This window comes from Myotis daubentonii, chromosome 3, assembly GCF_963259705.1.
Source record: "Myotis daubentonii chromosome 3, mMyoDau2.1, whole genome shotgun sequence".
Taxonomy (NCBI): domain Eukaryota; kingdom Metazoa; phylum Chordata; class Mammalia; order Chiroptera; family Vespertilionidae; genus Myotis; species Myotis daubentonii.
The window spans coordinates 24,834,706-24,858,223 of record NC_081842.1 but is presented as its reverse complement, the minus strand read 5'-3'; the positions used below and the strand labels follow the sequence as shown (position 1 = coordinate 24,858,223).

Below are 23,518 nucleotides of genomic sequence, written 5' to 3'. Positions count from 1 at the left end.
AAGGTGTGGACGGAGTCGGCGAAGACTATCCACCCTCTTCCTACGGTGGAGTCTGATCCGTCCCGAGTGTGGAGGTTCTCAATGGGGCGGCTTACCTAAGGGAATCCTGTTCCAGGGGTTCCCAAAGGTGTGGACGGAGTCGGCAAAGACTATCCACCCTCTTCCTACGGTGGAGTCCGATCCGTCCCGAGTGTGGGGCGCTTACCTAGGGGTCCCTGTTCGGGCGCCAGATGCCGGGGTCCAACCCCAGCGGGTCCAGGGGTCCCCAAAGGTGTGGACGGAGTCGGCGAAGAAGGAAGGACACGGAGGCAGCGTTCAGTTGATCAGCATGGTTGGGTTCTCTTGCCTGGTTCTATTGCCAGGTTCTGTAGGTTCTCCAGCCAGGTTCAGTCCGGTTCTCTTGCCAATTTCTGTAGTCTTCCAAGCCCCTGTGTTCTTGATTCTGTGTTCTGAGTTCTGTCTCTTTCTGTCTTGTTACATCTGTATTTATACCAGTTGACTCAATCCCATCAATCTCTATTACAAAGGTTAGGGCGTTTCTTATCTCCATTCCAGGGAGAAAAGATTATGTAGTTTAAGCATGATTGTTCATAGTTAAAGGGATTAATTACCCGCCTGGCACTTAGTTGAGGGGTTTTATTCCCTCCCTAACTTAAGGGGAAAATCCCTACCTGGGGATTCAACCTTTCTCGGAGAGGTGACCTTGGTTAAAACACAGTGCCAAGAAGGTGAGCAAACATATTAAGAACAGTATGCCATATATGCCAGGTCCTTTGAAACAGCAAGGATGGACCGGCTCCCGGCAATCGATGTTTCTCTCTCTCTTCCCCTCTCTCTCAAATCACTAAAGACATATTTTTTTAAATGCATATAAAAAATATAAGCAAGAAATACACCAAAATCTTAATAGTGGATATCACAGGATAATAAGATTTGGATTAATTTTGGGGTTTATACTATCTATCATGTAGTCTTATTACTTTTATAATTTTAAAATTTATTTTAAAATATTTTAACTTGCTCTGGATTTATTTTGATATTCATTAACTACAATTATTAAAATAGTGAAAAAAGTTAAACCACAAAAAATATTACTTAAGTAGACAAAGATCAAAACAGAAATTAAGAATAAAACAAATGCTCCAAATATTAACACTCAAAATAAAAATATTCCCTTTATTAAAAAACTGAGTTCCTAAAGAATTATCTGCCTCTATTTAAATTGGACAGAGCCTAGGGACCACCTAGAGGACCATTTAGATCTGAGACTGAATGATATACATATTTTTTATTTTAAAATCAGTGCCAGGGAAATGAAGAGGAATGAAAACATGCTGTTTTTTCAGTCTTGGAAAAGCTAGACTTTGTAACAACACCTAAACTTAACAACGTAAAACAGTAAGAAATGTCTTACTATTTGGATAATTAGATATTATAAACAATGTATATTTTTCTGTTTTAAAATGTGTCCATTTAGATAAGGTATGACAGATATAATGTTTTACAAATTGAACAACCAAATGGTCAACAAACATTTTATGAATCCCGGAAAATGTGTAAATCTAAGGAAAAAGGAAACAAATGTATAGCCAAACTCACTATTGTCCAAATTTCCTCCTCCATCCAACTGCCCTCATTCATTTTGATGGTGCCGCCCTGACAGCAGGCTTACCACATCAGAGCTCTCCAATTCATTCTCTCCCTCTCTCTCAGCAATGGTCCACACCCCTGAGTTTCATCTTCACTACTTTGGCCCAGCCTTACCAATTTACCTGCGCCCCCTCCCACTTTCTATCTTCTTTATTCACATTGATCTTCTCTGTAGGTTATGGGAACAGGATTACTGAAGCATGGATCATATGCCATTCCTCTGCTCAAAACTATCCAATGATTCTCCAACATCTCCAGCCTACAGCCCAGGCTCCTCAGCGTGGCTTTCAATATCAGTGCTGACAATAGTTCCAGAGCATCACCTGTGTGTACACTAAACCCAGGCCAGGATCCTCAACTGTGGTCCCAGCACACTGGTGTATCTTGTCATTGTAAATGTCACAATTTGTGACCAATAATGGCTCGAGTACCAAAACTTGTGGATTACTTACTTTTTAAAATAAGCTAAAAAGAACTCAGGTTTATTCCTATAATGTCGTCTCATTTACCTGCATTAGAAATGAGGTGGGACTTCTGTGAGAACACTGGGAACTGCCCATAACTCTGGGTTCCCCATGGAGGTATATTATACATGGAATCTCATCTGTCATGTGAGTCACAGTGGAAAGCTGTTCCAAACTGGGGTACCTCAAGGAATGGCAACATTAGAGTTACCTTCCATTTGTGAAGACAGCAAGCAGCCTGCCTTACTTCAAATTATGGCCAACAATTAAATTTTAAAAGCCGCCCTTCTACGCATAAAATGCATAAGGAGGGAGACAGAGGCAGCCAAAGACTAGGAGAGGAATCTTTTCAGAATCACTCTATTCCATCCAGATGGAGACAGCTTCTAGTGAGTTGGAGGCCAAGAATTGCATTGTATGGATTTTCCACTATAGTGCTGATACGAAGTTTCTTTTTTAAGTAATAGACTTCACTTAAAAATAGTCAACCTAAAACAATATTAAGTATATCAAAATACAGAGGGTACTCCTCAAATATGGAAAAACATAATGAGTGGGCTCCTAGAATGACAGCGGTTGGGACATGACATGGGGTTACCTGCCTTTCTTCCAACTGTGCCTGCATCTTACTTCCTCTAGACCAGTGGTTCTCAACCTTCCTAATGCTGCAACCCTTTAATACAGCTCCTCATGTTGTGGTGACCCCCAACCATAAAATTATTTTCGTTGCTACTTCATAACTGTAATTTTGCTACTGTTATGAATTGTAATGTAAATATCTGATATGCAGGATGTATTTAGGCGACCCCTGTGAAAGGGTCCTTAGACTCCAAAGGGGTCGCGACCCACAGGTTGAGAACCGCTGCTCTAGACCAGTGATGGTGAACCTTTGAGCTCGGCCTGTCAGCATTTTGAAAAACCCTAACTTAACTCTGATGCCGTGTCACATATAGAAATTTTTTGATATTTGGAACCATAGTAAAACAAAGATTTATATTTTTGATATTTATTTTATATATTTAAATGCCATTTAACAAAGAAAAATAAACCAAAAAAATGAGTTCGCGTGTCATAGGTTCACCAACACTGCTCTAGACCATTGTCACACTGCCCTTCCACCTGTAATGTCATCTTTTCATCCTCCCTCCACCCAATCTCTTAAAATGTGTCTCTGTCTATTGAAATGCTAGGATATTGCCAAATGTCAGTTCCTCTTCAAAATTATCCAAGACTGCCCAGCCAATGTGGTTCAGTGGTTGAGCGTCAACCCATGAACCAGGAAGTCACAGCTCGATTCCCAGTCAGGGCACATACCCAGGTTGCGGGTTCAATCCCCAGTAGGGGGCTTGCAGGAAGCAGCCAATTTTTTAATCACTCTCTCTCCCTCTCCCTTCTGCTCTAAAATCAATAAAAATGTATACTTTTAAAAAATGATCCAAGACTTCCGAAGCTCCCTGAGTCAGGCGATTACCCTCCTGTAGGTGGTCCAGCTTGGTCTGGTAAGCTTTGCTATTTTTAAAAAGCTCACCTTTCCCAGTAGGTAGAATACTCCTGGAGGGCAGAGAATGCACTGATTCACCTTTGGGTATCATAGAGAACACAACAGTGTACCATTGTTTTCCACCTATGGCAGAGTATACAGGAAATGTTGGTTTAACTGAACTGAATTTCTAAACAATCTGTTCAGAAGACGCATCAAGGTCAGCAGCCAGAATCCTACATTCACCTACACCTACAAAGAGGTTCAGGGTGGGGGGAAAGAGGGAAGTGCCCGCTTTTTTTGTCAGAAATGCTAATGTGCCTTTTTTTAATCCTCACCTGAAGTTTTTATTATTATTATTCATCTTAGAGAGAGAGGAAGGGAGAAAGAGAGAGAGACACACACACACGGATGGAGGGAGGGAAAGAGGGAGGGAGGGAGGGAGGGAGGGAGGGAGGGAGGGAGGGAGGGAGGGAGGGAGGGAGGGAGGGAGGGAAGGAGGGAAGGCAGGTAGGTCAATGTGAGAAACACATCCTGCCCCGACCTGGTATTGAACCTACAACCTGGGATGTGCCCTGACTGGGAATCAAAGCTACAACCTGTTGGTGTATGGACGATGCTCCAACCGACTGAGCCACCCAACCAGGGCTAATGTGCCATTTTAAACCAAAATAATGCGAATGTTCTCTTAAACCATAAGGCATGTGTCCACACTAAATCCATAGGCCTCTTGTTTGTCAGTAATATGGGAGCCCAACATTTACCAGCAGCAGCTGTAATGTCTGTAAAGCAGATCATTCATTGTGCAACTCATAATTTATTTATTCAGAATCATATCTTATTTCAGAAAGGATCCAATGAAGCTTACACAAATACATATACCAGAGCAAGATAAAATGACATATGTAAGACGAGAAAGACAGAAACAGGACAAAGGAAAGCCAAATGTAGGAAGATAAGCTGTCCTGGGAGTGAAGTTCACGCACCAAATGAATGTTTCCAGTACAATTCTGCACATTTGCTAGAGGCAGGCCAGAGGTTTGGTTCTAACACTGCAAGCAGCCAACAAACACAAAACAATCCAATCAGGTATATGATTTGGCATCCTTCGGATAAAAACAAAAAGCTATCAGAGAACTATCTCTCCCTTGGTCCGCATAAAGAGAACATATAACCTAACAAAAAAGTCTCCAACAAGATCCTTGCAGCTGATTTGTCGGACAGCTTTGGAAGACCACCCGTCATAACAACCCTCACTAGCCAGCACACAAATCAGTATTTGCAAGTGATGGAGAGGAAGGCAATTGAGCCAAGGAGTCCAAGTAGACAGCTCCCTGCAGGTCTAGATTTATCAAAAACAGATTTTATTGTATCTAGACTAACCAAAAATCCAGAGGCTTCATGCATCCACTTATCTTTGAAATTATAAACAAAACTTGATGCACATGTCCCTTTTTCTCTGGGGGATATGTCTGTAGTTTCACAACATCCTCAAAGAGAAGCATGACTCCAGAAAAGTTAAGAACCACTGATCTAAAGAATTAGACTTTTTAGTTCCTTCAGGCAACCCTTCGTAAGCTGTTTCTCTTCTGAGCTCCTGAGAAGTGCTGAGCCCTAAGACTGTAGCCCCTGACAAGCATCTGAAGTACAGTTTCTCTCTGATGAGACTCTAAGCTTAACCACTGGCCAAGCTGTTTGTCAAATGTATGATATAATAATATGTGACCTTCAATATAGTAATGCCTATAAGCATATAGAATACATAACAACCTGTTGTTCTAGATAGGTTCCAGCCATGAACACTGACAAAGCTGCTTCAAAGAATTGGTGATATTTCTTCAGATAATATGAAAATAAAACAAAACCCACCTTTGCCTGTGGATAAAAATTATAAGTAAGCACACAAAAATGTTCATAGGTAAACATTATGTTTTAATTTTTAAAATAAACTTCCCACATCACTTGATACAACCTGAGCTATTTTTTAACCTTTGTTGTTTTAATCTTTCTAATACAGCAAAACAATCACTGCCATAGCTTTAGACACACATACACATACACACACACACACACACACACACACACACACATATACACACATGTAATCAACCATCTACCCATAGTATTGGTGTTTAGAATGTCTCAAGGGCCCAAGGACATCAAGTGAGGAAGCTGGCCTATAGGACCATCAAGACAAGGCTCTTTAAGATTTCATCCATCTAGAAATCGTGGCCATCCAGAGTCTGGTCCTTGACATAACAAAGCCAAAGATATGTTTGTCAAAAATACACAGCTGAATAGACTCGAGAACTAACTCATGCTAACCCAACTCATAAGAGCCTGAAGTACAAATAAGAATACCAATTTACTGCTGCTCTCCCACACTGCTGGCAGTATTGGAATAAATGTTCATATATGATTCAAAAAAAAAGAGTACCAATTTATTAATTAATCATAGAGAAGAGTCTTTTTAACCAATCTGAAAATTTGTACCTGAAGCCAGGGTATTGCTATCCCAATATTAGGATACTGGGAATCCTGATTTAATAGTCAGTTCGCCAGAAGTTAGAATAAAGAGAGATAGAGTTTGGGGAATACCTAATGAATGATCCATATCCAACATACACACCTTTCTAGTAATCTGCATTGTAGTTTTCACATGTATAGCCTCTCTCCTTGGATGTTGTTGCCCTAACACTGCAGTCTTTTTTGGTCTCTAAGTTTTCTTCTTCCATATCCTTCTCTCCATTGGTATTCCCCTAGACAGTGTATGATGCAATTGATGAGGGTACAGTCTGCATGCACTATTATTGTTTTTCAAATTAAAAACTCCCAGATAAAAAAAAAAAAAAAAAAAAAAAACTCCCAGATAAAGTGCAACCTGCCCAAGGTCACAGCTAGTATAAGGCAGAGCAGAGATTCAAAGCTAGATGTCAAGCCAAAACCCATGTTTTCAACGTTGAAGTAAGGTTTTCTTTCCCAGGCCTCCCACTTCCCAGTCTGATTTAAATGCCCCCCTCAGTGTTTCCATATCACCCCATGTATACCATAGCTGAAATGTTTGGCATACAGGTCTGTCTCTGACACTACACTGAAACTTTTTGAGGATGAGAGTCACATCTCATTCACCTTTGTATCCCTAGTGCAGTGATGGCGAACCTATGACATGCGTGTCAGAGGTGACACGCCAACTCATTTTTTTGGTTGATTTTTCTTCGTTAAATGGCATTTAAATATATAAAATAAATATCAAAAATGTAAGTCTTTGTTTTACTATGGTTGCAAATATCAAAAAATTATGTGACACGGCACCAGAGTTAAGTTAGGGTTTTTCAAAATGCTGACACACCGAGCTCAAAAGGTTCACCATCATTGCCCTAGTGTGTTATCTGCCTTTCCGGGTTAATATGCAAACTAATCTGTCCAGTGGTTTCATATAAAAATCACCAAACTTGCCCTAACTGGTTTGGCTCAGTGGATAGAGCGTCGGCCTGCAGGCTGAAGAGTCCCGGGTTCGATTCTGGTCAAGGGCATGTACCTTGATTGCGGACACATCCCCAGCAGGGGGCATGCAAGAGGCAGCTGATCAATGTTTCTCTCTCATCGATGTTTCTAACTCTCTATCCCTCTCCCTTCCTCTCTGTGAAAAATCAATAAAATATATTTTTTTTAAAAATCACCAAACTGAAGGCCTTGAACTAGCCATGTAGCCTTAGGAAGGTCACAACTTCAGCCATCAACAAACATCTCATCTAAAAATGGGATGAACTGAACACACAATGTGGCGTAGGTCCTTTCTGGATCTAAAAAGCACTACCATTTATAGATGGGCCCTGGTGGGTTTTTTATAGCCTATCTTATTAGTATGAATTATTGGAAATAAAATTAGCCTCCTCGGTTACCTTCTGTAGCACTCTACAGACAGCATATATATAAGTAACAGAGAGCTCAGAAAAAGCTTTCTCTTCTCTGAAAAAAGATAACTATCATTTCTACCAAAATCAAACAGTAGCACCCTCCTCTGGTGAATGTTAAAGGAGCTAAACAACACAAAAGGTAAGAAGCAGATGGTGGGATTTTCTTTGAAAGAAAGAAAAAGCAAGAGAGAAATTACCTAAAAATGTGACAATACTGATTATGTTACAAAGAGCAGGCTTTTTAATGTAAGGCAAAATAAAAAGCATTTCATAATTTTGCTAATGATACTCACTTTTCCTCTATTATTTAAAAATTTAATGAAAAGCCCTGTACATGTAAAATAGTTCTGGTTAAATAAAAGCACTTATCTAGTCCCGTCTCTGGGTGACACATTTACCAGAAGACAGTACTGAAAATTTCTCAACCAATTTGGGTCTGCAGTTTTCATGTTTTAAAATATCAATTTAGCCCTAACTGGTTTGAAAAGAAAATGTAAAATAGCATTCACTTACACATGCAGAATAAAACATGCCAACAGAGCACACCAGACCAGCCAAAGCCGAAGTTTCACAACATTAACATTACATACAGACCTCTAAATTAAAAATAAAGCGGTGCTTTCTAAGACCAGGAACAGATTATATCATCTGCCAACAACTTAATTATAAAAATGTTTAAGAAATATAAGCTTTATTAAAAGACTTATCACAGTCTAGAACACAAAATGAAAATATAAACATTCTGACTCAAGGCAAGAAAACGTCGTATCAGTTATCATATTGGCAACCATGTCATTCAGATATGCTTTTACCACCCAAGAACACAGCATCTCTTCCAATTAACTTCACATCTTTCCCCCACCCTGTGACCCAGAGGAAAGGAACCCACACTACACAGGAGGCTCAAATTTACCACCAATGAGAAACCTGCATTTTGAAAGGCAGAACATAGAAAGGGCTAGGGTGAATGGGAAAGAGCAAAAACTGATTTCAGCTCTACCAAATAAATTTCCCAACTAAGTTTGCCATTCCTGGCAAACCTGCTTCTACAATGCAGGTAAGATACAGTATCATGGACAGATTAGCAGAGTGGGAGGTGAAGTGACTTTATATCAGAGATAGAATGCAGATAAGATCACTAATTGGAAGCTTTCTCAATATTCACCCAAAACAAATGCCAAAGGACAAGCAAAGATTGAAAGAGAGTGACATCCCCTACAGCCCACCCGCAGATCAGAAGGGCTAAGAAGAGAGTTGGGGCGAAGTTGGATGGGAGCATGGGGTGTGAGGAGAGGGGGGAAATGATGAAGAAGGGGTGGGAAGAAGGTAGGGAGGACATAAGGGAGAAAGTATGCTGCCAAAAAAAAAAGAGAGAGAGAGGGAGAGGGAGAGGAGAGGGAGAGGGAGAGGGAGAGGGAGAGGGAGAGGGAGAGGGAGAGGGAGAGGGAGAGGGAGAGGGAGAGGGAGAGGGAGAGAGAGAGGGAGAGGGAGAGGGAGAACGCAACAATGAAACTGTTATAAACTGCCAAATTGAAAGAGATGGGGCGGCTGGCCCGGTGCTCTTTGGAGTCACATTTGCCACTCATTTCTACTGGGCCCATGCCCGAGGACCAGAGCCAATCCTCCCCGGACCTCCAGGAAATCTGAGCCCCAGCGCGCAATCAGGGTGCCGCAGAAAAGAGGGCGAGGGACCTCAACCGGCCTTCTAACCTCATCACATGAACCCCCAGATAAAGGCTTTGAGAAGCTGGGAGCCGTCCGCGCCCCACTTCGACCAGGGCGCAGGGGCGAGACCTGGCATCGCCACCTCTGCAAAGGCCAGGGGCATCTCCGGTCCCCGGCTGCAGAACCAGCTAGACACAGGCGGCCAGCGAGGCGCTGCTGTCAACTAGCCCGACTGCATTTGCAAAGTTAATGGAGTTGGCAAGAAGCGCGGGGATGTCCCTAGGGTCCCTCCTCAAGGCGAAGGCGATGGGAAGGAGTCGCAGCTTCTTCCTTCATCCTCACTGAGCCCTCACTGACTCGGCTCTGCATTTTGTGTCTCTTTTCCCTAATGAGGATCAAAGAGATTTTCTTCCTTCTTTGTGCCTTCCTCGGTCTCCAACCCTAGAACAGAGGCGCTGAGACAGACCCCAGGCCAAAGTTCACTGTAGAAAACCATTAACTCTCCCCGCAAACCTTGCACAGTCATTTGCTGGGGGCTGGCCTTGAGAAACATCACAAATGATGAGGCACCATATAAGCCAAGGATGACCCTCCCTCTTCCAAAATGGACCCTCAGTCCCAAGAAGTCTGAGTCCGAACATGTTTTTGGCAACTTGGAACTAGTGGCTTGATCCAACCTGGTACCTGGTCATCACCACACCCCTCGCACCCAAGTCCTCTCCCTCCCTCGACCCCCACCCCCACCCCCCAGCACACCACGTCCTGTCATTTGCACACACACACACACACACACACACACACACACACACAGCCCCAGAAAACTCCTACCTCGCCCCCGTGCCCGTCGAAGATCCCGAAGATGGACGGGTGCGTCTTGTTGGCTAGGTCCGTCAGAACTTCGAATCGGTCCTCCATGTGGTCTCTCCGGCCCTGGATGGAATACACCGCCACGTTGTGGCTCTTGAACTCCCAGGTCTTGGAAAACTCGGCCTCCAAGACGTCGAGCCCCCCGAGCCGATCGTTCTGCATGATCTCTGCGACCTTGCCCTTCACCATCTTCACGGCGTCCCGGCTGGACTTGACGATGGTCTTCACCTCGTCCGTGTGGAAGAAGTAACTCCACAGCGCCAAGCTGATGCACAGCAGGAAGAGCGTCTCGGGTCTCAGCAAGAAGTAGCGCATGATGCGACCCAGCAGAGACAGCAAAGTCATTGTATCCTCTATCATTTATTATCGCTAGAGCCCGAACCGCCGGCAGCGACGCGCGCCCCGAAGGCTTGCGGGTCCCGGAGCACTGCGGGGACGGTCCGCCGGGCGGGAGGCGGAGCAGCAGCCGATGGCCGGGGAAGGAGGACCGCGGAGCCAGGCAGGAGGCACCCTACTCCGACCCGGCACGGCCAACAGAGGCAGTTTCCCTTTTGTCTCCCGGCCTCGGCGACCCGGCGGCCCGCGCCCAGCGCACCGACGCCAGTGCTCGCCGCCCGCGCCGCCTCCCCTCCCTGCGCGCCTTTGTGAGGCGGCGGCGGCCGAGAAGGCGGCTGCGGCGAAGGCAGCAGCAGCAGCAGCAGCAGCTGGTGCCCGAGCTGGGCGCAAGGAATCAAGTTAAAGTTGCGCCGGGCAGGTCTGCCTCGGTAGGCGGGAGAGTTCGGGGGCGCAGGCGCCCGCGCGGCCCCTCCTCGGGTGCACCCTCTCCGCTCCGGGGTGCGATCAGCAGGTGAGGAGGCGCGGGGCGCGAGAGCCCGGCGGGCGAGGGATGCAGGTCCCCTCTGGGGCCGGCGCTGCAGGGGAGCACAGAGCCGGCCGAGTGCTCCGATTCCTTCAGACACCCCGGGGGGCCCAAGAGAATAAAAGTTTTGCGGGAGCCTGAGCAGAGGTGGGGGTACGCGGAGCCCAGCGACGCAGCTCTAACGGCGCGGAGACGCAGGCGGCCGGCCGGCTCTGCCAGCCTCTCCCAGCACCTCCCAGCTCGGCTCCGCTCGCGCGCCCCCTCCCGACCTCCCGCCTCCCGCTCGCCCCGCCCCTCTCCGCACGCGCGCGCCCCGCCCCGCCCCTGGAGCGGGGACTCCGGGCCGCGAGGTGCTCGGGCCGAGCTGTCAAAGGCTGAGGAAGCTCGGCGGCGGCTGGCGCGCTTGCAGCCCCGTGCGGTCCAGGCGAATCGAGGGGGAGCAAAGGGGTGCGCCCGCCGCCTAGCTCAGTGTACGGCCGTTCCTCCCTTCCGCGCGGGCTCCCAGGACAATGTAATCCTGGGCCTGGTGGTCTGAACGTGGGTATCTCGGGAGCCCCTGCAGCCGGCTGGAAAGTGGAGAGCCGCACGTGAGCGTCCCCCCCTCCGGCAGGCGGCACAATAGTGCGGTCCCCGCCTCGCCGGGCGTAAGGCAAGCGAGAAGGGACGCACTTCTCCGGGCTCGCAAAGCGAAGCGGAGGGGATCGGACCTTGGGGTTCGGTGACAGAGGCTTTCCAGGATCCCTGAGAGGCAAAGAGCGATCCGTGAGCTTTAAAGAAGAGCCCCCCGAGAACAGTAGGATGTGAAGAGTCGGAGCCCCAAGGAAATGCACTCTGATGACAACCTCGGGAGAGGCGAAGATGCGCTGGCCGCTCGTCCCTAGAACGGAGACTTAGCCGCGAAGACCCTCCTTAATCACAACCCTTCCCGGGGAGACACCGCGGTCCCCCGACCCTGCCGCGGGGCGAGGGCTCTGACCGCCGTTTGGGTTTGGAGGCCCCTGTGAAGCTCCTGCCACCTCCGCTGTCTCCGCAGAAGGTGAAGTGGGGGCGGGAGTCCTTCAACGAGCAGAAGTGAAAGACCGCGGAGAGGACGGGCTTCCAGACGCCGTCGGGATCACTTGTTGAAATACGGGCAGGTGTCAGTGGCCTTGAAGATGTGGGGGAAAGAAGAGAACTATGGACAAACCCGCTTAGAATACGGAGACGGGTGAGCGTGAAGGGAAAATAGTCCCCCTCGCTACCCCTGTCCAGGAAGAGGAGTGCTGATCTGCAGTTCCCATCGCCCGGCTGGACGGTGGAGGCCGCCCAAGCACTCCTGCCTTGGTATGAGCCCCACTGCGTTTAAAAAAGAAGAAGAAGGAATAAAATACTGGAAGGAAATACACCAAAATGTTCGTGGTGGTTAACTGCAGTTTTGTTTTTTTTTTCTGCTTGGACTTTTGTCTGTGTTCTACAACTTTTTCAAAGTTTTTACGAAAGGCATAGATTGCCATCATAACCAGAAAAAAATGAAAAACGTTGACATTTAAACGGCATGTACAATATGATCTCAATTACATAAACATGCATAGGAAAAAAACAGGATGGAAATATGGAAAACTGTTAACAGTGTGTTATTTCTGACAACTGCGACATGGTCACCTGTTCTGCTTTATACTTTCCGGTATTTTGCACCTGGTAAATAAACAGTTTAGAAATAAATTAGGTAATGTAATTCTCTCCCAAATTCATAAGTTATGAGGTTCAAAAATGAGATATTGGGTTCAAAAGCCTTTGGGAACTATAAAGCAAAGGTAATACACTAATGTTATTATGAGGATGAGTTTCCAGTATTTTTTACTGTAAGTTAGCAAATGGCTTTTGTACAGCCTCTCTGTACATGGACCTGTTTGTCTACAGCAAGAGCAATATACCAGATCAAGATACCAGAACTGCAAGTCAAACTAAGCCCTGGAATAGAATAATTCCAAACCTACAGGACAATCCAGCCTGTCCATAGCATTACTTTTTTGATGATAACAGCAGATAGTAATGAGAGGCATGATTTCTGTTTCCACAATACCTAAATAAAGAAAAGACCACACAAAAATTTTAGTAATATTTGTTTTTTTGCTAAATGGTTAATCATGAGCATGACTATTGAACTATAAATAGGAAAAGGAGGGCTTGACTTCCCCCCAAAAATCTAAATATTCTAAGGAGTCTGTGGATATAGTCTTTGATATTTACATCTGTTTCTTCATGTGAAAATCAGTAGAATGATTTTTCAAGCAGACCCTATCAGCATTTTCTTATTTCTATTAAGAAATACATGTCATCTACATAGTAATTTATAGATACCTAAAAAACTTTTTGATATAGTTTACTGTGAATTTTAATATATTTGAGAAATAAAAAAGACCTTCCTCTAGTGAAAAACATTTGCATATTCCTTGAGGTTATAAAGGTTTTTCATATATGTTTCCATTCTCATAACAAGCCTGTGAGGAGACTAGAGGAGCTATTATCTCTGTTTATAAATATGAGGGTAGTAGGGCACAAAGATGTTAAATGAATATCACAGTTCAGCAAATAAGAAGTTGGGAATTCAAGCTCAGTTCTGACCACCAATTCAATACTTTAATATACATTGATTGCCTGCTGATACTGAGATGATTAGTCTAATTTTTATACTTCTTTAGTAACATTTTAGTAAATCTGTTACATAAACCTCAAAAAGAATACACAAGTTCTTATTCCACAAAGACTTTAGTCTTTGGGACAAGCACTATGAATACTTGTGTGGCAGAAAACAAGTGTAAGGTAACTTTCCTTAATCTCTACATAAAAGCCTAAAAGATTTGTTGCTAAATTAAAATATTATCTGAATTTCACAGGGAAGAAAAGAGTGTCATACAATATACATTATGCAAATATTTTACCATTACAAATGACATGATAATGAACAGAGCTAATTGCAATCCTAGGTTTTCATGAGCTACGAATAATAGTGATAGTTACCAGGTAATTACCATTTCAACTATGCAATTAACTCATGTCAGCTTTGCACGTATATAAAGAACATTAAAAATAGCTTTTAAAAATAATAAATTCTCTGAAGAAACTTTCAGAATTATAGCTTTTGGGTTTAAGAAATCTTTAGAACAGAGTTTGATTACAAATCAAACAGAGGGAGACAAGGGAGCGATGTTGTTTCGAGTATGATGTTGTTCCGCAATGTCCTCATTTCATTTTTGGTTTTGCCATTTATTACAAAGTTGTAAAAATCTAATGTAAAGTGACTTATCAGCAGAGCTTCTTAATGATGAATGTAAATAAAAACCCCTGGATTTTAAATGAGCCTTTTAGACACAGAAATTCTCTGCACATTTTAAAATTTTCCCTTTTTTTTTTTTACACTAAGACATATTTATTATTTCACAGTTATTATGAGTCAAGACTTCAGGCATTGCTCAACTAGATATTCTTCTTAGGGTGCCATAATCTGTAATCAAAGTTTCAGCTCTTCTACATTCATTTCTGGAGGCCTGACTGGATAAGAATCTACTTCTAAAATTCCTCAGATTCTTGGAAGAATTCCTTTTCTTGTGGTTGTAGTGTTGAGGACCCTGGCTTCTTGCTGGATATTAATTGGAGGCTGCTCTCAATGCCTAGAGGCTGCCATGCCATGTGGGATTCTTCAGCCACTTCAATCAAGCCAGTAAAGAGAGTCTCTTGAGTCTTATATAACACTAGAAGCCTGGTGCACGAATTCATGCACCAGTTGGGTCCCTTGGCCTGGCCTGTGGCTCTCCGACATCCCCCGAGGGGTCCTGGATTGTGAGAGCATGCAGGCCAGGCCAAGGGACCCCACCGGTGCATGATCAGGGTCGGGGAGGGACACGGGAGGGTGGCCAGCCAGGGAGGGATCACGGGAGGACTCTGCCGGGGTCCAACCCCAGCAGGTCCAGGGGTTCCCAAAGGCGTAGACGGAGTCGGCGAAGAAGGAAGGACACGGAGACAGTGTTCAGTTGATCAGCAGCCTAGCCAGGATCTCCAGCCAAGTTCTGGTCTGGATCTCCAGAGAGGTTCTGCTCAGGTTCTCCAGCCAGGTTCTGTCCACGTTCTCCAGCCAGGTTCAGTCACCAGGTTCTAGTCAGGTTCTCTTGCCATGTTCTATAGTCAGGTTCAGTCCAGGATCTTTTGCCATGTTCTCTCGCTAAGTTCTGTCTCTAGGTTCTGTTGCCAGTTTCTGTCCAGGATCTTTTGCCATGTTCTCTCGCTAGGTTCTGTCTCTAGGTTCTGTTGCCAGTTTCTGTCCAGGATCTTTTGCCATGTTCTCTCCAGCGAAGTTCTTCTGTCTCTAGGTTCTGTGTAGGTTCTGTCTTCTAAAATTTCCCATTTTGATTTGTATTATTAAATTGTCCTGACATCCTATATAATAAAAGGCTAATTTGAAAATCGACCAAACGATGGAACAACCGGTCGCTAAGATGCACACTGACCACAAGGGGGCAGATACTCAATGCAGGAGCTACCCCCTGGTGGTCAGTCAGTGTGCTCTCACAGGGGGAGCTCCACTCAGCCAGAAGCCAGGCTCACGACTGGCGAAAGCAGACGTGGTGGTAGGAGCCTCTCCCACCTCCGCGGCAGCACTAAGGATGTCTGACTAATGGCTTAGGCCCGCTCCCTGCGTCAGTCGGACACCCCCTGAGGGCTCCCGGACTGTGAGAGGACACAGGCCGGGCTAAGGGACACACACAAACTCACACACACCCCACCAGTGCACCAATTTCATGCACCAGGCCTCTGCTTATAAATATGTACTGAGTATTGAGTATGACTCTTTTACTAATATTTTGTAGATATACACCTTATGTGTGTATAACCTTTTAAACTATACATACAAGTGAAATAAATTAGTCAAAGAAAGACAAAAAATAAACTATACATACCAAAGAGTGTATGAAAGTATTTTTAGGAAGCACAACCCTAAGTATTATACTCATGAACCCACTATCCAACCTAAAAACTGGATTGTGACTAATTTTTGTACCAGCCTAGGGATTCTTTTCCCACCCCACCTCCCTGCCTATACTCCATAGGGAGCCACTATCCTGCATTTTATGTTTTATCTTTTCTTATCTTTAAAAAAATAAGGTCATCATATGTCTACATCACTAAGTGATATAGTCTTTTAGTTTTGCTTGGTTTTGAGCTTTATAAAAAGGTTGTCTTGCCCTAGCTGGTTTGGCTCAGGGGATAGAGCGTCAGCCTGAGGACTGAAGAGTCCCAGGTTCTATTCCAGTCAAGGGCACATGCCAGGTTGTGGGATCGATCCCCATTTGGGGGCATGCAGGAGGCAGCCAATCAATGATTCTCTCTCATCATTGATGTTTCTATCTCTCTCTCCCTCTCCCTTCCTCTCTGAAATCAATAAAAATATATTTAAAAAAATAGTTGTCTTACAGTATATAGTCTTCTGGTACTTTTTTTTTAATTGATATTATATTGAGTGAAATATTTCTAGATATTTCCATGTTGTTTCATGTAATTCAATCCTCTTCACTGCTATATAATATTCCACTGTATCCCTGTTCCATAATTTATGTGTTAATCTTTCTTCTATGGAGATTAAGCCAGTGTTTTGCTATTATAATCAACTAGAGGCCCGGTGCACAAAAATTTGTGCACTCGGGGGTAGGGGGGTCCCTCAGCCCGGCCTGTGCCCTCTCGCAGTCTGGGACCCCTCGGGGGTGACCACTTGCTGGCTTAGGCCTGTTCCCCGGGGGATTGGGCCTAAGCTGGCAATCAGACATCCCTCGGGCAGCCCGGCAGCCCTCGGAGGATGTCCATTTGCCAGCGAGGAGCAGACCTAAGCTGCAGTCAGACATCCTTAGTGCTGCTGAGGAGGCAGGAGAGGCTCCCACCACTACCACTGTACTGGCAGCCATAAGCCTGGCTTGTGGCTGAGAAGAGCTCCCCCCCCCAGCCCCCCGTGAGAGCGCCACTGACCACCAGAGGGCAGCTCCTGCATTGAGCGTCTGCCCCCTGGTGGTCAGTGTGTGTCATAGTGACCAGTCATTCCCAGTCTTTCTGCTGTTAGGGTCAGTTTGCATATTACCCTTTTACTATATAGGATAGAGGCCTGGTGCACGGGTGGGGGCCGGCTGGTTTGCACTGAAGGATGTCCCAGATCAGGGTGGGGGTCCCACTTGGGTGCCTGGCCAGCCTGGATGATGAGCTGATGGCTGTTTGCAGCTGGTCACACCCCCTTCAGGGTGGGGATCCCCACTGGGGTGCCTGGCCAGTCTGGGTGAGGGGCTGAGGGCCGTTTTCAGGCTGGCGGGCGACTGAAGCTCCCAGCCTCTTTTTTTTTTTTATTCTGGGATTTATTTACCTTCTATAGCTGTCACTGGAGCTGAGAGCCGGCTCCAGCTCTGAGGCCTGGCTCCAGCTCTGAGGGCGCTGCTGGCTGAAAGCAGGTATCTGGGGTTTGTTTGGCTTCTATAATTGAAACATTGTTGCTGTCCTGCTCGCTCCAGCTCTGAGGCTGTGGCTGGCTAAAAGCAGGTATCTGGGGTTTGTTTAGCTTCTATAATTGAAACATCGTTGCTTCCGGAGCTCAGAGCTGGGCCACGGCAGGCGGGGAACCTTGGTTTCCTCCATCACTGGAGCAAGGAAGCCTCATGTTCGCTTCAGCTGCGTGGCTGCCGGCCGCCATCTTTGTTGGCAGTTAATTTGCATATCCTGCTGATTAGCCAATGGAAAACCCAGCAGAGGTATGGTTAAATGCCATGTTTGTCTATTATTAGATAGGATGATTTCATGAAGTTTTTTTACTATCTTAGTATATCTATGCAAAAGTTTCTCTAAAGTATATCTGTAGGAGTGAAATTACTGGATAGTTGGGAATAAAAATGTTTAACTTCACAATTTATGGCCAAATGGTTTTTGAAAATACATTGCTCCTATATATACTTCCAAAGTGTGATCAAAATTCCTTATTATAAGAGACCATTACGACTATGAGATTTGAGAGAGCAAGATGCCCCCTCATAGTCCCGGATTACAATAAATGTGACTCTTTAATTCAACTTCTTGAGGCGTCCTTCTGTGATTGCGGGGTACTTTACAACATTTAGAGGCCTTGTCCCAGTGAGATGCAGCCCCCTAGGGGTGCTGTTTCAGACGCAAAGGGAGGCCGAACCTCCCCTGAGAAAATTTGTGGAGACTGAGGGGTCTCTAGGGGGTGCGCACCCTGAGAAGTTCCAGAGCCCTGGAGAACTGCCCTTTGGATCCAGCTAGCGGACAGGAGACGTTGGCCTGTCCCCAAAAAATTTTCATCTGAGTCACCTGAGAAATCCTCTAGAGGTGAGTCTTGGGACCGGTCACTGGTGGTGGATTGCGAGAAGGGCTGGACGCAGCCATAACTTCTCCTTCCTTGGTACCCCTGAGACATCAGAGGGTACTTCTGGTCTTGGTTTTCTTGGTTTTGTTTGTGAGCCTTTTGGATTTTGGATTTTGTTTGTGAGCCTTTTTGGCTTTGGATTTGTTTGTGAGCCTTTTTTGGTTTTGGTTCTTGTTTGTGAGTCCAATGTATTTGTGAGTCCAATGGGTTAAGTCTGTTGATTTTGTTGTTTTGCTGAAATCCTCTCGGAGGACATTGAGTGGTTTCATCTAGCCTCTTATTCTATTGAAGGATTAGATGAATGGATTACTGATCTAGGTTATCAAGGATCTCTAAGGGACTTGTCCTGTATCTGGAGGAATGGCTTCTAGATGGTATTCACCGTCTCTGGGACTTCCAGAGGGAAGTCAAAACTCGGACTGGCTAAGGGTTCGAATCTGGCCTTGTAAAAAAGGTAGAAGAGAAGCGTTCCTAGGCAGTTTTCTACTGCCTCTGTTCAGGTACTTGTTCTGTATCTCTGCACAATTGAAACTGATTTGTTGGTATTTTGTGGTGTAAATGTGGCGCGCGCCAGTGTAAAACTGTTTTTATGTTTGTTCCTGTTTTGTTTTGTTTTCTTTAAAAAAATAAAAAGAGAGAGAGAGAGAGACCATTACTATAAATTTTAGGGTATTTGATTTTTTTGCTAAATGGTTAATCATGAGCATGACTATTGAACTATATTAAATCTGCAGTGCTTCTCATAAACCTTTCTAGATGTAAAATTGAATAATAAATCTTGTGTTTTAAATGCCCTTAAAGTGAAAATTAATCTTAGCAGTTAATCTAAGAAAATTAATTCATTTTACATAAGTATAATAGTGTACCAATCTAGACTTACTTTAATATCCCACATGTTCTATCAAATGGAGAACTAATTTGGCAAATACTAATCATGTTAGGGTGCAATATGATTTTTATTTTACTGGACTCCAAAAGTACAAGGTCCTTTTCTTATAATTCAAGTTTTTATATTAATTACAGAGCTATATCAAGAATACTTGTTTTCAGAATAAAATTTTTATGCCATTGCACCAACTCTGTTTATAGAAACCATACTTATCCTAGGAATCTTTCATCTAATTTCCCTAGGTTTTTCTCTGATAATCTTCAAGCAAGCTTCCTAAATTACAATGTTAATCTAAAGCATTACCTAAGTTGCTTTATCCTAATTTAACACATATCAACATTCTAATTCATAATATGAAGCACTGTGAATAGTTGAATACTCTGATGCTAACAAGAAATAGCATAGGTGGAAAGATAAAATTTTGTTTCTCTCCCTATAGGAGGTAGTGATATTTTTTCTTTAGAGCGATTTAAAAAAGAAAAAAATTTTTTGTGTCAGCCTCAAAATCACAACTAACTCTGGTTGGTAGTCTGGCAGAACAGTAAGAACAGGGTCCTTGAGAAGCTGGAGTTAACCCACACTTGATGTCTAGTTGTAGTATACCAAAGTAGACTAATGGTTATGTCCCATTCTTATACCCAAATTCTTCTAATGACTTCTCTGAGCACCCTGAGAATAATTTGGAGTCCCTTTGGTTATCCTGTGTTCCCTAAATTATTTATGTTGAAGACATTTGTTTTATGTTGGGGGAACTAGTAGAAAGACTAAATTAGGAAGTCTGAGTACTTTGAATATAAGATTATTCACAAAACCCTTCTGTTTTTACTCTGTTTGGTGGAATGCTTGATAAGCCTTTCAGTCACACGGGATATAATTTGAGGTTTGATTCCTGATGAGATACTTCAGGTAAAGATTGTTATGACAAAATAATCACATGATCTGAGATTATATAGAGGTAAAAGTAGGACACATTGCATTTGCGTGGCACTTGGAGTTCCTCTTTCCTGGCTCTTAGGCTGCCTCAGTAGTCTCCAACATTTATTCATTGCTACCCGAGTCTAAGTTGCCTATAACTTCTTATACTGTGGCCACACCCTTAGTTTACTCCTGCATTTCTTATAAAGTAGCTGGTCAATCCCTTGTCTCCAGCCATACCTGTGCTGCTGAGGGACTCTTTAAAAGGCCCCCCACTTCTCTCCATCTATTCAAAGCACACATCCTTGCCTCCAAAGCTGTTACACTTCCACAAATATTTCCCAAATGGTATCATAATTTAAAAGGGTTTCAATCATCACTGACCCCTAGAGAACATTCTTTGGACCATGTGTGGCCCTGGAATTCCCAGAGATTGACCAGATAGCCTAAGTACTGAAATTAAATACCATAATTTCTAAGATTCCAAATGATAGATCCCAACCAGTTAAAAAATATGTATTTCATTTAATTTTAATTATCTACCGGTTATTTCCTACTTCCCAATGTTTTCCTTGGTCATGAATCATCATTCCAGTTTTAACCTTCCTATTCTAACTGCCTGAAAATGTATTAATTACCTTATTTTTCTCCTTATTGCACAACTCTTCTAATATTTTTAAATAGTGATGGTAAATGTTTAACCACTTGCTCTGTAGGGTTGGGGATGGGAAGTGACCCAGGTCTATATTGTTTGTCAATTTCTGTAGTATAAATACTCCCACCATGGCTGATTTGAAGCTATATGAATGAATATGAAGTTGGAGTTGATCGTAGCACAATATTATATAGTATTTCAATCATAGAGATTCCATTGATTTGAATAACTTTAAGAACATAAATAATATTAAAATGTAGTAAAATAATTAGAAAGTGATGAGTTTTGAATAGTTATTACTTTTGTTTTTAATATAGTTTATTTTGTAGATATACACCTTATGTGTATATTAAAGTTTTTATGTGCCTGTGTTTAACAACAGACTGGCAAGACTCTTTTCTGCTAAAAAAAAAAAAAAAAAAGTGTCCTGGGAATTGTCTATTGGACCTCAATAGTCATCTCTACCACCTTCTAAACATCCTCCCAATCATGGGAAATGGAAGAATAAAAACCACCTTTCCCAGAATTCTTTGCAGCTGGAATTTTGGATGTAATTTAGGTTCTACTGATGACATGACCTGGTGTGAGGTTTAGAAAGCAGAAGCTATAGCTCTTCTGCTCAATAGTCAAGCTCTGGTAAGCTGAATGTTGGAGTGTCTGGCCCCAGGTCCTCCTTTGTAGCCTCGAGCTTTGTGGAAGTGGGGCAAGCTGCCTAGTGACAGCCCCTTGATTTCAGCTAGTCAGAGACTTACAATGCTTTTGTAATTACCTAATTCCCCGTATTAAATACCTGTCTGCTTGAAGCACCTACATTTCTTTTTCTTCCTGTAGAGAATCCCGATAGAACATGTATCCTTAGCTGCTGCTTGTTTCCTTCATGTGACAGCAAAAGGAAACATCAAAATAATCATTGGCACTGGCCTACTTAGTCTGTTTGACTATATGGTTTCTCATTCTAAAGTTCCTCTCATGGTACTTTACATTTCATTCACATCCTAAAACTATGCTGTGGCATTAAACAAATACTATTCTTTATCATTTTTTTTCCCAATAGATCTACTGGAAAGAACTGAGGAAATGAATGCCTAGTTAAGTGAGGAGAAAGAGAATAATAGCTCTTTATTATTATTGCTATTTTTATAACATCAGAGCTCTAATGGTGAATAATGACTAGTCATTTTCTGTTTGTTTTTAATTTATATCTCCTCTCAAGTCCATTGGAATGGAGCCACATTTCAGGGAAAATGAAAAAAACAACAACAACACTTGTTTTTCTTTTAAGAATACCCAAAGAAAGGAAGTCTGGACTTTCCTTTGTGAGCCTATTACAGTGTTTAACAACTTTTCTCAATTATATCTAAATCTCTCTGCATATTTTTTTTTTTGGCTTGAGTTCATCCATGAGAGTGGGGAGAGAAGGGAATTAGGCAATGATAAACATATTACTCTGAGATAAACTCTAGTTTTCATTTGTTTCCTATTTCTATCTTTCCTCTTATCCGCAGGACTTTATCTTTTCTTCAGGTGTCTCCTCCGTTGTTTTTGTTTTGTTTTTCCAGTTCTATCCAGCATCCCCTTAGAACATCTCCTTGCCAGATTTTTTCCTAACAACAGAACAATATTTGCTCCTGATGGAAGTCTTCTGTTTCAAAAAAAATTATGTAATTATCTTATGGACAAAAATCTTTAGATATTTTTCCAGACAGTCCCTTGGTCTTCCCATCTCATTTCCTTCTGCTCTCTTTGTGCCTGATAATGAATTTGTTCAAATATTATCATATATGCAAGCTAATGATAGACACTGTGAAGGCTCATTATGCTTTAATGTTTCTCACAGCATTTATTTAGAGAATAACAAAATCTCTGAAGCAATGCAGTATGTAAAGTAGTCTGTGGATGGGCAAGTATATGTTCTATTTCCTTGCTCACCTTGCAGAGTAACTTATTTGTTTGTTTTATTTTGACCAATGGAACCAACCAAAGCCAATAAATAAGAACTAAAGATAATTTACTGACCTATCTGAAATAACCCAAAAATGAATGGCCTCATTTTTAATTAGTTCATCTCAGGGTAAAGAGATACATAGTGGAGGGTGGATGTGAGATTATAGAAATAAGAGCAAATCAGAAATTTATCTTAATATAAAGTGAGCTCAACTATTAGGAAAAAAACAAAAGTTTAGAGTAAAAATCTTAAAAGGAAATATAAGAAGAGAGAAAGAAGAAAGCATATTCTAATACGTATTAAATCTTCTCATGTTTTGGTTGAATGACCTTTTCTCTAACCGCATCTTGTCACCTTAGAGCTTCCAACCATGACCAATACATCAATTGCCATCTGTTATGGACTGAAAGTCTGTGTCCCTCCCCACCCTCACCAGATTCATATGTTGAAGCCTGAGCATTCAGTGTGGCTGAGTTTGCAGATGGGGCCTTTAAGGAAGTTAGTAAAGTTAAACAAGGTCATAGGATGGGATCCAATAGGATTAGTATAAGAAGAGGCATCTCACACATTCTCTCTCTCTCTCTCTCTCTCTCTCTCTCTCTCTCTCTCTCTCTCTCTCTCTACCTATCTATCTCCCTCCCTCCCTCCCTCCCTCCCTCCCTCCCTCCCTCTCTCTAACAGCAAGAAGGTGGCTACCTACAAACTAGAAAGAGAATAGTCATCAGAAACTGAATCACTCAGCCTCAATCCTGATCTTTGATCTTAGACTTCTAGCCTCCAAAATGGTGAAAAAATAATGTCTGTTGTTTAAGCCACCCAGTC

At 43.2% G+C, this 23,518-nt stretch overlaps 1 protein-coding gene across 2 annotated transcripts in view; it reads right to left on the bottom strand.

Annotated features, from left to right (window-relative positions):
• The window catches only part of PPM1L (protein phosphatase, Mg2+/Mn2+ dependent 1L), a 246,994-nt gene extending 235,823 nt beyond the window's left edge, over positions 1–11,171 (bottom strand). Inside the window, exon 1 of one of the 2 annotated variants that reach the window (XM_059686926.1) lies at positions 10,005–11,171. In XM_059686926.1, coding sequence (XP_059542909.1) covers positions 10,005–10,403 — 399 coding nt within the window. In that variant the 5' untranslated portion in view covers positions 10,404–11,171. The remainder of the gene's footprint in view (positions 1–10,004) is intronic. The other variant, XM_059686927.1, reaches the window with a different exon arrangement.
• Positions 11,172–23,518: the final 12,347 nt, after the last annotated feature.